Source organism: Streptopelia decaocto (genome assembly GCF_964273445.1).
Source record: "Streptopelia decaocto genome assembly, chromosome: 14".
Lineage (NCBI taxonomy): Eukaryota > Metazoa > Chordata > Aves > Columbiformes > Columbidae > Streptopelia > Streptopelia decaocto.
Window position 1 is genome coordinate 1,100,939 of NC_138669.1, and position 13,861 is coordinate 1,114,799.

The following is a 13,861-nucleotide window of genomic DNA, read 5'->3' on the forward strand; positions in this document are numbered from 1 at the left end:
TAATATTTTCCTCAAAAGAGTTAATGGAAACATCAATTGTTCATTGACTTGATAGCTGCTGCTTTAAAATGTCTTTATTTTTCCTTTTTTTTCTTTTTAAAATTTTTTTACACAAACACTGAATTTGTGGTAGAACCCAGGACACACCAGGTCGGTTGTATGTGAGCTTGCATCCACCTTTCAGCAGTGAGTGGTCCAAACAGTAAACCAGAAAAGGCAGCGATTTGCCAGGATGCAAAGCCAATTAAGGTCCTCAATCTGCTGTATGCACCACCTCCCCAAAATCATCACTGAAGAGGTTTCTCTTCTAAGACTCACAGAATCCTAACAAGATCTACCGCACTGATTTGTCTGTAGTTGTCACATCTTTAGAAGGGCCAAACGTAAGTGCAACATTTCACTAATTAACATTCTTAGGTCAATCCGAAGCACCAAAATACAACTATGAGAGAGCTGGAGAGTGTGTTCAGAATGTCTACGTGCGGAGTTTCCCCGTTGGGAGTTTGGCAGCAGCAGGTTTGGGCGATCCTGGTAAATGACTGCTCTTTCCCCGTGTCAAAGCCTACCTAGCGCCACGGCCCGGGCAGCCTGGCGGTGTGGCAGCGGTGCTGGGGACAGGGACATCCAGCTGTGCCAGCACAACAGATACTCTTGTTTCCCAGGCTGGTGAAGACTAAATCTGTTGCAAAACCAAAATGAGAAGCAGGAAGGAACACGTCAAGTTATTGCCCCAACGCTTGCCCCTGGCGCGCAGGGGGGAGAAGAGTCACAAAGAGGGGCGAAAAGAAAGCAGCACCCCCGCTAAAAAGAGGGGAAGGGGGAAGAGATTGAAAGACCCTGAATCCCTCACCCAACCCCGCGTCACTGGTGAGGGGACCAGGAAGAGAAGTACAATCTACGCCTTGGCCGAGGGGAAGAAGGAAAGCTCGCCCCGGATTAGCAGGGCATTCAAAAACATAACAAAAAACCCCAAAATGAGCACAGTCACATTCAGCCTTTACTAGAGATAGCACAAAGGGAGGGATGACCCAGGTTAGCACACATCCCCATTAGTAGTCCGTAAAGCCCAGTGTCGTACTGGAAGCAAAAACCTTTGTGTTCACTCTAATAAATAGCCCTGAGCTTCAACTCTATTGCAAAAGACAGAAGAACAAAACCAAACAAAGCCCAAGCCCAGGCCAGACGCACAGCGGGCGATTGTGGGACGTATGCGTTCACAGTTAAGTCAGATGTGCCACACTGGTCTTGACAGTAATAAACTTAAATAGACTTTTCCTGATACCAGCAGTTCAGCTATGTGGACAGTGGTTACACAACAGGATTATTTGTTATAGCACAACTTATATTTAAAATGAAAAACAAAAAAAAAAAATTAGTATCATTTACAGTATCTCAAGAAAAACTTCCTTTGAATGGGAACTTCCTTTCCAGTATTTTGAGGTCTACAAGATGCATCTAGAAAATTTACTACTGTGGAAAATGAAGACAGCTTAAATTGAATAAGGGGGCATGTTTGTTTGTTTGTTTGTTTTAATTGCTGTAACATTGTCCTTCGGGTGGCTGAGGAAGTTTCATATTTTCTTTAGACATCATTAGACGCCGAAGCTCTTGCAGAACAACTTTGATACTATAAGAATTCTGCCATTTTGCTAGGACTGATATGGCTCTGGGGTCCACCTAAAACAGACAAGAAAACCACCTGGGTCAGAACGGATCCGTTACACACGGACTCCCCACACACCCTCCAGCTAAGGTCTGACACAGCCTGAGCGTGAGACACCACAGCAAGCAAAAGCAAGCGAGCGGTTTCCTAAAGCGCAATAAATCCCCACATAACGCGACTATTTGCGAGCTGCAAAAGGGCAGGAAAAGTCAATTCTGCGTTTTGATTTCAGAACACACTTGGCTCATGCACCTCCCTTCTACCCCCCTGTCCTTCTCGTCAAAGCAAAAGCAATGAGCAGTGAAGCAAGCTGGAAGTACAATCAGAACATTCATTTGAAACTGCACATTAAAACGAATAAAACCAAAAAACTTACCACTCCATTAGAACTATTTACTCCATTCATATTAATTTTTGTTACAAATCGTACAAATGGAGGTGCTTCTGGATACTTAGGCCCACATTCTATTTTAAGGCTGTATATTCTGTTTTCATAAATTGTCTGAGGGGAAAAGAAAGGGAGGAAGAATCACATCAGGCAGTTCTGTGAGCATCTGGTTAAAACAACGGGAGCTTTCGGGACATGTAAACTACTAACGATAAGATATATGCTACACTGGCTACCTCTGTTTTGGGTACATTTTATAATACTCAGAGTATCAAATGTTATCTCTTCAAGGTAATAAATTCTACTGGTCTTTTAAGCATCACATTTTCATATAAAGAATGAAACTGGCATTGCTTCCCATTCACCAACTGAAACGATTTTTTAAATCATCACATAGCTCAGATACCTACTTTCCAACCAATCTTCATAAAGCAGCTTTGATTTATCAGTGTACTAATCACACACTATCTTGAAACTGAAGCCACAGCTTTAGCTCGGGCAACTGTGTGAAGTCGGCCTGTCCTAGAGCTGCATTTTAGGAATATCGGGTGGTGACAAACCAGGGTGGCAGTTGTGAGGGGAACCCCCGAGATTCAACACCTTGCAGAGCACATCCTGGTTCAAACAGCATCACCACTTTGTCCCACCGCAGTAACACTGCTACACGTTAGGGCTTCTGACCCGTTTTCCTGCACCCCCAACATTGCAATGACGATTAAACTCAAAGGGCAGTGGCCATAAGGAAAGATCCAGGGGAACACGTGCACGCAGCAGCCCAGGAGCGGCCAGCAGCTCCTGCTCGCCCACGGCGGCAACGCACGATGCTCCACCAGCATCTTCAGAAAAGCTGCTCGATGCACAAAAACTTCTCAATATAAAACTCAGTGCAATAGCTTTCAAGGGCCTGTTACACCCCTTGAACATCTTAGTATGTCCTGTAATATTGATGAGCATTTTGATGCAGAACACTATCAAAAACATAAGAACTGGCCTCCGATGGAGCTGCTCCTCGTCTGCGCAAGTGCGGAGCCGGGCCGGTGACAAACGGAACGCTGTCACGAAGTTTTGGGGAAACAAAGCGATCCGTCAGCCCTGCCCAGGCCGCGCCACCGCGTCCCTGCGCCGTGAGCAGCACAGAGCTTCCCGCGGGCTTTAGGGTCTTTGCAAATAGCAGCTCCACATGGGGACCAGAGGGTGGAAAGCTTGGACTGTGCGTATGCCTACGGCCAATATAACATTTGTGCAGATAAAGCTGAAGTTGTGACTGTGGCAGCGTTTCTAAATAGCTTGTACAAACAAGATGAATCACGGGCTGCAGAGCCACCCGCAGCAAGGCTGGGGAGGAGCAGCAGGAGCCCGCGCTCGGCACAGGGACGCGCAGCAGCGCCCATCGCGCTCTGCAGCACGGGGCATTTCTCCCTCTGGAATGCCCAACGTACGATTCTTCCACCTGCTACAAGCACGACTGCTTTCTACCAATATTTACCAGTATTCCCTCATCCTATTAAGAAAAAAAATGGTAATAAGTGAGTATAAGCAGTGCTAAAAGCAGGACAGTCACTTAGAAAACAAGAATGACCCAAAGTTCGCAGAATGTCTCTCAATACAGCCTGTTGCTTTCAAGCAATAAGCTCAAAAGAAGCCAAAGATACTTTTGGAAAAAATTTCTATTCATAAGAGTGTTAGAAAGACAAAAGCGGCACAGCTGAATCACTTGGGACAGTTACACACAACCTACAAACTTCTGTCACTGCTGACGAGCCAGCACACGCCCGGCTGCACAGTGCAGTTTCTAGTTAATTTTCTAAAGTAGATTTCAAGGCTGCTCAGATTTTCCATAAAGCATATGCACACAGTGAGCTTTCTTCATTAATGCAGGCTCATTAACACCCTCCTAATGTTCGAAAATCAAGTGCTGTTCTAGAAAATGATTTGGACATGTCATAAACAGACAAAATGATCACGAATGGGGAGATGTTAAAAGTGGCCGACAAAAAGTGAACAAAACTTCTGGATGAGATAGAAAACACTGCACGTGTAAAGTTAGAATGTACATTCTTGTACAAATCTCATTGTACGCCAGAAAAGGCAACTGATACAGTAGAGACACATAGCTCTGTAATGGTTTCCATGTAATAGGTTGAGAACACTGGAATTATGGAAAAGTGATGCTGCGGCCAGATACAGAAGACAACGTCTGCTGCGGGAAGGAGGATCGGCCACTCGCCCTCCATGGTAAGGACGTTACGGAAATGGCAGCGATACAGGGTGAAACTGGAGAGAACAGACAAGTGGTGGTTTTAGAATAAATGCGTATAGACAATGCACAAGTCCTCAAGTTCGCTACGAAAGTGGAGCCCCACAGCTCAGTAGGGTTTTGGGGGAGAAGACAACACAACGATACCACCACAACACCCGGTAGCATTATAAGAAACTGCTCAGGGCGAGAACATTTGAAGAAGCAATTGAATTCATTAAAATGGGAGTTTCCTGAGTTAGCTGAAACTCTACGAGAGCAAGTCAGTACTGCTGCAATACAAACCAGCCCATAAACTCAACAAGAAATGGGAGAAGGACTAGCAGTACTGAACAAAACAGCCACGTTCTACCTGCATCAGCTCCATCTCACTAGCCACAGGATTTTAAAATTTGCTGTATTCAAGAGCACAGGATACTAGAATCCTGGAATCTCTAAAGTTATGTCTTAATGAATCTGTAAATATAAAGCAGACATGTAACAGAACTACCCAGAGAAAGGCTCTAAAAACATTCCAAATTATAATCAAAAAGACATATAGATACATGAAAGCCATCGTTACATTGACCTTGAAGCTTCAACATAAATCACTTGCTGAAGTGTTTTTTCACTCATCAGTGTTTTGTTTGTTTTCTACTTCGGTGGTCAGATTAAGGCAAGAAAAGGGGGAAGAAAAACAAGTAACAGTACTATTTAACTAATTAATGGATACTTACTCTTGGAGGCCCAATAATCATTCCTGTCCATCTTGTAAGTGTCATATCCTCATCATCTTCAAGGCCCCAGCTAACTGTCCCATCGCCGACGCCTTTCTGACCTTCTTCCAGCTCTTCCAACAGACGAAAATTACGAGGAACTTTTACTCCTGAAAACAATCCGAAAAATATTTTGAGCTGAGAAATCTAGTAAAGAAATAAAGCCAGAGTAACTTCACTGACGCTTGTGGTCATTCTACAGAAAGCATTTTTGGTAAAAACATCAAAATATCACTATTTTTGAATGACAATATTTCAACACTACGGAAAGATAACCCCATATTTAGCTTGGATTTTACAAGCAACGTCAAGGTATCCACAATTCAACTGGCTGGAAGGCTGACAGGCTGATATTAGCGCAGGCAACACAATGAAAGGCATCTCTGTCCATTCACAGATACACACAGTATTGTGGAGCTCTAATTAGCACTTGTCTATATGATACAGTATAAAAATGTAGAAGATTCTACAAAATGACACCATGAAAGGCTTGACATCATTCAACTCACTCAGAGCTTTTAAAAATATCTCTCAAAGCAAATAAAACCCTTTCATAACGTTAGTAGGTTAATCTGAAGTTAATTTAAGTGGGCTTTGTCAGCAGCAATAGCATCCTTTGTACTTCTGACCTCTGCCACCAAGGAACTTCAGCACTTCTGAACGGCTGGTACGTTTATCCTCAAAATGCACAGCAAACCAGGAAAACGTCTTATCCTCATTACATCAATGGACAACAACGGCATACCCAAGGTCGCACACTAAGCCAGCAGCAAAGGAGGATCCCGAAGCCAGGCCACAAGGGACTTGATTTATTCTTCTTCAAGGTATCTGCAGCCCAGGCACCATAAAACACACTTGCGCTCTAGGCCACCCCTTCTCTTTCGTACTGGGTTTGCACGGCAAGGTTTTGGTAGAGGGGGCTACAGGGGTGGCTTCTGCGAGGAGCTGCTGGAGGGTTCCCCCGTGTCCCATAGAGCCAGGGCCACCGGCTCCACAACGGAGCCACCGCTGGCCACGCCGAGCCTGGCAGAGACGGCGGCTGCGCCTCGTGGGTAAGGCGGCTAAGAAAGGGGCAAAAACCCACGCAGCTGCAGCTGAGGAGAGGAGTGAGAATACGAGAGAGAAACAACCGCAGACACCAAGGTCAGGGAGGAAGGAGGGGAACTGGTGCTGCAGGCACCGAGCGGAGCTTCCCCAGCAGCGCACGGTGCAGACCACTACAAAACAAGCATAAAAGAAACCAAAAAAGCAACTTACTAAAGGAATTAGTTGGTTGGCCAGTTTGATACATGTCTAACATCATCAAGAATGTTCTGGGGAAATACGATTCAATAACACAGCTGTAGCAACAGTAGGAAGAGAAACCTGGAATGGGAAAAGCGGCCACAGAAGACGCCAGAGCCGCACAGCGGATACCAAACCGCACGTCGGGGGCTGCCGAGCGCAGCTCAAACACAAGCCCAGGCCAAATCTGCACCTTCAACCCCCAGCAAGGCTGAGCTGCTACCATGGCTGCTGAGTAATACAGATCTTTGGCTGCGAAAGGAAATGAGTCAGTTGGGGCTGGTGAAGCCATCGCCACAAGATTAACCGAGCCCCAGCCCCTCGGTGGCAGCAGGACCTGTTGGTAACCACTGCCACTCCCCCGCACAAAAAATCCAGTGTTTCCACTCCCAGTAAGTCTTAAAAGCATAAAGTATGTATCTTGTGTACCTCGGGCATACAAAGATTCACGTATGCCGTTCATACCTGAATCATGACAGATCAGCCACCCCATTTTCCATTCTGTTCCCAATGCTCTCCATGCTCTAGACAGGGGTGGCAGAGAACAGAGCAGCCCAGCTCCAAGGCAGGGGATAAGAGAGCTGGGGGACGGGATGAGTACGAGCTGAAGGCCAAGGTACCACCTTTACTTACACTCACACAACCTACTTCAGGGTTTGTGCTGCAGTGGATCCATGGGGAGCTGGTGATGGGGAAGGACTCACGCTGTGCCATGTCTGAAGCTCTGTCTGGGCTTCAGCCCTGCCTGCTGGCACCCGGGGAAGAAACAGCCCGGGGAGGAGGGCAAACAAGAGACAAAGAAAAGGTCTTCTGGGGGGTGAACTCCACCCTTCTGTCTGACACAGCAGCTCTTCGACAATGCAGGTGATGCCGCAAAGGAAACCGCCCGTGACTATTATTAGAAACCCGCTCGCAGAAACAATAAGCTGAAGGCAGCAGAAGACTTGACTCGGATGTGTCGTGCTGCTGAAAACTACTCTGCCTTCTGGACCACGCAGTCACCGTGCTTAACAGGCATCATCTCAGCCTCCGTACTTCAGTACTTGACAGTACTACTTCATACCCATCACTGGTGCAAACTGATATTCACTTAGACCAAAACAAAGAGGTGGACTTGGCAGCATTAGGTTAGTGTTTGGACTTGGTGATCCTAAAGGTCTTTTCCAACCAAAATGATTCAATGATTCTAAACAAGCTGGGAGGAATCAGCTTTATGGTAAGCAGACACAGAAGGACACCAACAGCACTGCCCACCTACCCTTCCCCTGAGCATCACACCCTGTTCACCGAGCGGGGCTGGAATCCTGCCTGAGGATCATCGACTGATCATGTCATTAAAAATTACATCATCACGCATATATCTGAGGAGGCCACAACCAAGGCTGAAAGGCGGCCTTAATGCTGACATTTGCTAAGCAGAGCTAGGCTTGGCTTTACAACCTCGCAGCAAGAGAAGGCAACTGTATTCCGGAGCTCTCCCCAGATACAGCTGCTCTGATTCAGCATGAATCAGAGCCATAAAAGAGTCACACAGGATTTTACAGTTCCCGGACAAGTCTGAGGTCTACAGATAGCTGGCTTGTGCGCTGGCTCCTATCTCACAGAAAAAGTTAACATAAATGACTATTAATTCCACAGCAACTGCTCACTTGTGAGCCCTACAGCAGCACCAGTGGTAAAGGGAGGTGTGAGAAGTGAAGCACATGTATGTGAGTTTTTATGCACTTCACAGAAAATGGCTATGGGAGATAAAAATGTTTTAGCCCTGTCCTAAAGCGCAGGGGTGTAACGAGGAAGAGCAGCACCTCAGCCACTGCACAAGTTCAGAGTCACGTTAAAGGTGATAATTCAGCTCCCTCCCCAACACGTTCTCAGGAGATTCAACAGGAAGAAAAACACACGCACACACACATAAAAGACTACGGCCAAATGATCACAAATGCTTCAAATAATTTCTAAATAACCTACCCTTAAGCAGGGCAGAATAAAAGACCAGACTCACTCTTCTGGTCAGCCTGGAAAGCTGCATGAAGCCATTAAGCCAAGCCCGTCTCCTCTTCACCGGCCATGGCCTGGAGCACTCATGGTCAGCTACCACATCCTCTGGGACCCCGACCTCAGCAACCACACCGGCTTTATCGCTTGTGGGCGTACGCAAACATCTCATCATCGTCACACTTGCTGTCCACCAGGATTCCTGGAAAGTGATCTGATCTGCTCTAAGCACCCACAGCATCTGCCCAACAACTCCCACGGCTAAACCACAGCACGTTCAGAGTCAGGACGTGTCCAGCGCCGGCCGACACAACCGCGACCACGCCGCGTGTCGTCCTCCCGCTGCCCAATAAATACCTTGCAGAATCTTTTCAGTGTAGCAATGGAGACCTTCAAGGCAGCAACCAAACCAACCTGTTTTTCTAAAAGTCCTTCATTTAACAGAAGTAAACCTAAATAAAGTAAGAGGCAATTAAAAAGCAATCAGGTTGTCGAAAGTACTTTCAGTTATGCATTTTGATTTAGCTTCGCTATGGTTCAAGAAGACTCTCAAATAGTAGCTTCATTTGATACAAAAATACTGTATCTAGATAATTACTTCACTTGCAGCTTGCCTGACTGCACAGAAATGCTCCCAGAAATGGAACTGATAAAACATTTCAGAGCAAAAGGAGATATTTACTATTAATCACAACAGCAAAGCTATGAAAGCTAAATGATAACTCTACTGACAAGGTAAGATCTCCAATGACACAGGTTTGTATGGACTTTCTAAAAATTCCCCTTGTAGTAAACACGCATTGTGAATCCTCAGCCCTGGACACTAGTTCACCAAATATTCTTGTGGCAAACTAGAGAACAAAACTAAACCACAGACAGTTTTCCAGCAAGTCAGGATGTGTTACAGAGTTTAAAGTCACAGTTAAGCTGCTAGGCTTTGGGTGACATGCTCTTCTGCCTTCAAACAGGACCAGGACCTTCCATTTTCCTTGTCACAAACGTCACCCTGGCCGGTGCTCCCATGCCCCTCACAAGCAGCCGGCCCAGCTCCCACACACCACGTTGAAATGAGGACAGACGGGCTGGGCAGGGTCTGCTCACTAACAATTATTCCTGGAAAACAGTTACAAGCTAACCTGGGCTTTCAAAGATCTCACAGCACTCTGGGGTGAGACACATCTCTAGTGTATCTCACTCAAGACACACAGATACATCCTTGAATGTGTCTTACAACAGCTATAGAAGTGATCTTACCAGTCCAGGACTGTTCTCACCTTGAATCTACATTCATGTGCAGTACATCGTCTGCTTTTAACGAGTTAAAGCCAACACCTTTCCCCAGTTGTACAGTGAAAGCAATTACAAATACAGAAACCTCGCCAAGCTGAAAAGAGCACAGTGAAACCAACGTGCCTCACTAACTCAAGTGAACTGAAAGCCAATAGCTTTAAACACCTCTGTTGCTTGATATATTAAAGCCCCTTCTGTTGGTTGTTTTTGTGTATTTGATATTCAGCCCTCACTACATCTTTTCCAATCTTTACACTAAATCTCCCCAGGGAAAAACCCATCACAGAATCTTGACTTGCAACAGTTAAAAAACTCCCTTACAATCTGAAAATCCCAACCTTCCTGCACTTTACAAAATTTGTCAGTATTCATCTTCTATGATCCTTACCTACTTACTTATTTAATACCCTAATGAATCATTTTAAGTTCTCACCCAGAATAGCATTTTTCAAATATCTTACGTAATTTATATCATTATACATCAAAAGATTCAACCATTCAATCATTTTGTAAGTTTTGAACTATTTACCTTTATATTCAAGCTACTGCACCCTCGCATTACAATAAACAAAGCAGCTCTGCAATCAGCTCCTTTAGCACCTGCTCTTTCATACGCTCCTTATTCCATCTTATCTAAGAAGGCAGAATTTATCTTTCCGGTTTCTCTTCAATTACTTTGTCCCTACCCTGGAGTGTTTTACTTACAGCCTCAGTACTGGGTGGCTGGCAATATTTATTCTGAGATAACAGTGACTCTCGTGTGCAGTGCGCTCCAAAGGAGACATCACGGGCCGTTTGCAGAGGCAGGGTGCACCTTCCACATCCTTCAACGCGCAGTTTCTTCTGCATTGTAATGTCTCACTTGCTTCTCACAAGCCTGAGTTTGAGTTTACAGTGATGTTAGGGGTCCCCCAACAAGTACATACTTTAAATATACTGTACTAAAACCAATCTGAGCTCCTCTCTCTGTCAGCAACATCAAACCACATACATCAGCGCTATCATGCCGGTTCACCTAATGAATGGTCCTGGAGTTCTTCACTTTGAATAACTTCAATCTGGGCAAACCATTTTGCTACTCGGTTCTTCCAGGCTGTTGGTAAATGCAGCGTCTCCCACAGCCCTGCAACAGACCCTCTAAATGGACTTAAGAGAGAAGAGTGAGTTAAACGAGGATGTTAAACCTTTCCCAGGATGAACGTTAGAACGACAGGATTCCACAGGCCAACGTGGTCAGGTTTTACCCCATGGAAACACTGGAGTCTGCAGGCCAGGGAGGTGGAGCGAGCTCCTGCAGCCCAGCTGGAACACAGACTCCACGTAGCCCAGTTTCCCTGGGGGCAGAGCGTACGTGAGCCCCCGAGGCACCCGTGACTTCTCGCTGGATCGCCCCTGGTGCCCGAGCCCGCCAAGCGGGCTGCACACACCCCAGTCTGCAGGACGGACACACACAGTTTGGGTGTTTGTACAAACACAGCGCTTACCTGTCTAATGCCCAGGACCAGCCTTATGACTTTTTTAACTGACAGGGACATTTGCTACCATTTCTTCCTCTGACTCAGTAGCTCGTTTTAAAGAAAGACTGAGCATCTTTCACCCTCAAACTCTGTTTAAGCTCCTCTGCTGAACCACTATAAACTCATGATATCAAACACATTAAAGTGTTTTATAAACGAATATGAATACAATAAGATTCAATGAAACATGTATCAACAAAATGTGTTTTACATATGAGTAAAGATGCTGCCCAAGCCCCACAGTGAATCAATGAGCAGTGGCAAACAAGGTGTCGTTTCCAGGCTGTCTGTGTGTGCCAGGCAGTGCCTTCAGCACCGACTCAAGAAGGAACCACACGAACTGCAATGCAGTGCCACCGCCGCCACCAGGACCTGCACGCCGGGGCGTTCTCCTTCTCAGAAGAGGACAATCTCCATCCTTCACTGATACAAGAAAACACCGAGCGCTGCTGGCGGGGCAGCCTATGATTTACAGCTGAAGGTTCTCCCGCATCGAATTTAGGGTTCACTGTTAAAAGTGTAAGTCACACACCGAATTTTCTTCTTCTCTCCCAGCAGCAGTTAAATACAGGGACGTGAGGAGCCGCTGGAGCGCGGCGCCTGTCGGATGCTGCGGACACGACACACCGAGGCCGCTGCTCACACGCACCTGGCTGCGGGCTGCTCCACGCTCCCAGCGCCGGCGCCACCAGACAGCTTTTGGAAACCCAGGAAACAACAGGACGCAACCCAAAAGACACAATGTGGCTGGCAGATGACGGTTAACCACAGCTTATCACAGAGGCTGCTTGCTGCGAAAGGCAAGCTGTGCCGTTGGACAGCTTTGGGTCACCACAGTCCAAGTCCCTTTGGACACACACCCCTCCGTGACCACCCAGACAATTAATTCACGAAGCTGCACTGGCTTAAAAAGAAAATATTTGCCTTGTTCTTCCAGCCAATTACAAAATGAAAAGTCAGCAGCTTGAAAGGATTACGAGGAAAGTATGGCGGCCAGAATGATGTGACATAAGAGGAGCAAGAAGGCTCCACGACATTTTTTTGTGTATTTTAATCAAGCGTTCCAGCGCCTCACAACCATGTACATTCAAACGCAGATCTGTAAATCGTATTTCTCAGGACGGCATCTACTGCATTTTAAAAGTGTTTCTGTAAACTTGATACCATGAATTATCTGCATTGTGATGGCTATTCTTAAAAGCTGAAAGAGGCTATCAACAGAGCACCTGTAAACAAAAAAACCCAAACGTTCCTGTATCTTCAAGAGCAGTGAACTCTTCTGGTGAACTCCGATTTAAACTTCAAAGGAAGCAATTTGAGAATAAGCATTACAGTGGCACATTTGAAACCCTATATGGACTTATCAACACAGGAAAATGAAACTGGCTAAACAGAAGTGAAACTAATTTATTTGATCTGTCCAAGAGCATGTCAGTGGGAAAAATCACATTAAAAAACCTAGTTGCAGTATTTTTGTTCAATGTGCGATGAGAAATGTAAATACAGAGTTTGCTTAACTACTCGAAGCAGGCGAGAAGCAATTTTAAAGGTGAACAAAAAATATACTGACTTCTTGAAGCAGACACGTACTGACAAGGAAGTTACATCCCTCTGATGTAACAGGAAGGTATTATTAGTGACCAAGATTTTTACAGCAGCTCATTTCACCCACGTAACCGCGGTCCCTGCCCAGTGAGCACTGACCCCGCAGGGCACTGCGGCCACCACGGCCCCCAGAGGGGCAGGGCGGGCAGAAAAGCGCCCGAACGCCGGCTCCGCCGGGCCCGGCACCGGGAGGCCGCGGGGCCCGGCTCCGCACCCCAGCACCGCGCGGGGCCGCGGGTCCAGCCCGGCCGGCGCCGCTCCCCGGTGCGGGCCCGCGGGGAGCCGGGCAGGACGGACCGAGCAGGGCCGGGCGGCCCTCCCGCGGGGAGCCGGGCAGGACGGACCGAGCAGGGCCGGGCGGCCCTCCCGCGGGGCCCGGCCCCACAGCCCTCCCGCGGGGCCCGGCCCCACAGCCCTCCCGCAGGGCCCGGCCCGGCCCCGCTCCCCGCCCGGCCCGGGCCGCACTCGCCCCGCCGGGGCCGCTCACACCACGAGGCCTCGGCAGCCCCCGGGAAGGTGCCGGCGGGCCCGCCCGGCAGCCGCGGCGAAGCAGCGTGTCCCGGCCCCGCCAGTCCCGCGGCCGGCAGCCGGTTCCCCTCCGCGCCGCGCCCCTCGGGCCGGCCCCGCCGCCGCCCCCTCCCCCGCCGCCGCCCTCGCCCCTCCGCCGGGCGCCTCCCGGCCCAGCGCCCGCCGCTGCCCCTCCAGCCCCGACACCCCCAGCCGGGCCCCGGCCGCCCCCGCGAGGTCGCGCAGCCCCGCGGCGACAAGCGGCCCGGCCACCCCCACCCGGCCCCGCGCCGCTCACCCGCACCCGTGGTGGCCGCCATCTTGCGCCGCTGCCGCCGGGCCGGGCCCCGCCCCGCCCACCACGTCAACGCAACGCGGGAAGTGCGGCTCCGAGGGGGCGGGCGGGCGCGCTAAAGCGGAGGCCGGGGCGCGGCGGCGGCAGGGACAGCTCTGTGGTGCACGAACGGCGCTTCCGGAGCTCCGCTGCGCGGGCGGGCTCCCCGGAGGGCAAGAGGCGGGGGCTGCGGGGAGCGGACGAGCCCCCCGCCCCGCTGGGGAGAACAGCCCCAGCGAGCTCTCCGGGGAGCTCTGCAACAACAG

General features: G+C 48.6%; 1 protein-coding gene across 3 annotated transcripts; it reads right to left on the reverse strand.

Annotated features, from left to right (window-relative positions):
• Nucleotides 1–975: 975 nt before the first annotated feature.
• Nucleotides 976–13,696, reverse strand: LOC309445930 (ubiquitin-conjugating enzyme E2 variant 1). 3 transcript variants are annotated; one of them, XM_082065220.1, is made up of 4 exons: nucleotides 13,560–13,696; nucleotides 5,025–5,173; nucleotides 2,040–2,165; nucleotides 976–1,677 (listed from the first exon to the last, which is right to left on the reverse strand). In XM_082065220.1, the coding sequence occupies exons 1-4, from the start codon at nucleotides 13,579–13,581 to the stop codon at nucleotides 1,531–1,533; spliced, it is 444 nt and encodes a 147-aa protein (XP_081921346.1). In that variant the 5' UTR covers nucleotides 13,582–13,696; the 3' UTR covers nucleotides 976–1,530. The 3 variants fall into 3 exon arrangements, with proteins under 3 accessions (XP_081921346.1, XP_081921347.1, XP_081921348.1); XM_082065221.1 differs by having other exon boundaries at nucleotides 13,566–13,694; XM_082065222.1 differs by lacking the exon at nucleotides 13,560–13,696 and adding an exon at nucleotides 8,700–8,775.
• Between the last annotated feature and the right edge of the window lie 165 nt (nucleotides 13,697–13,861).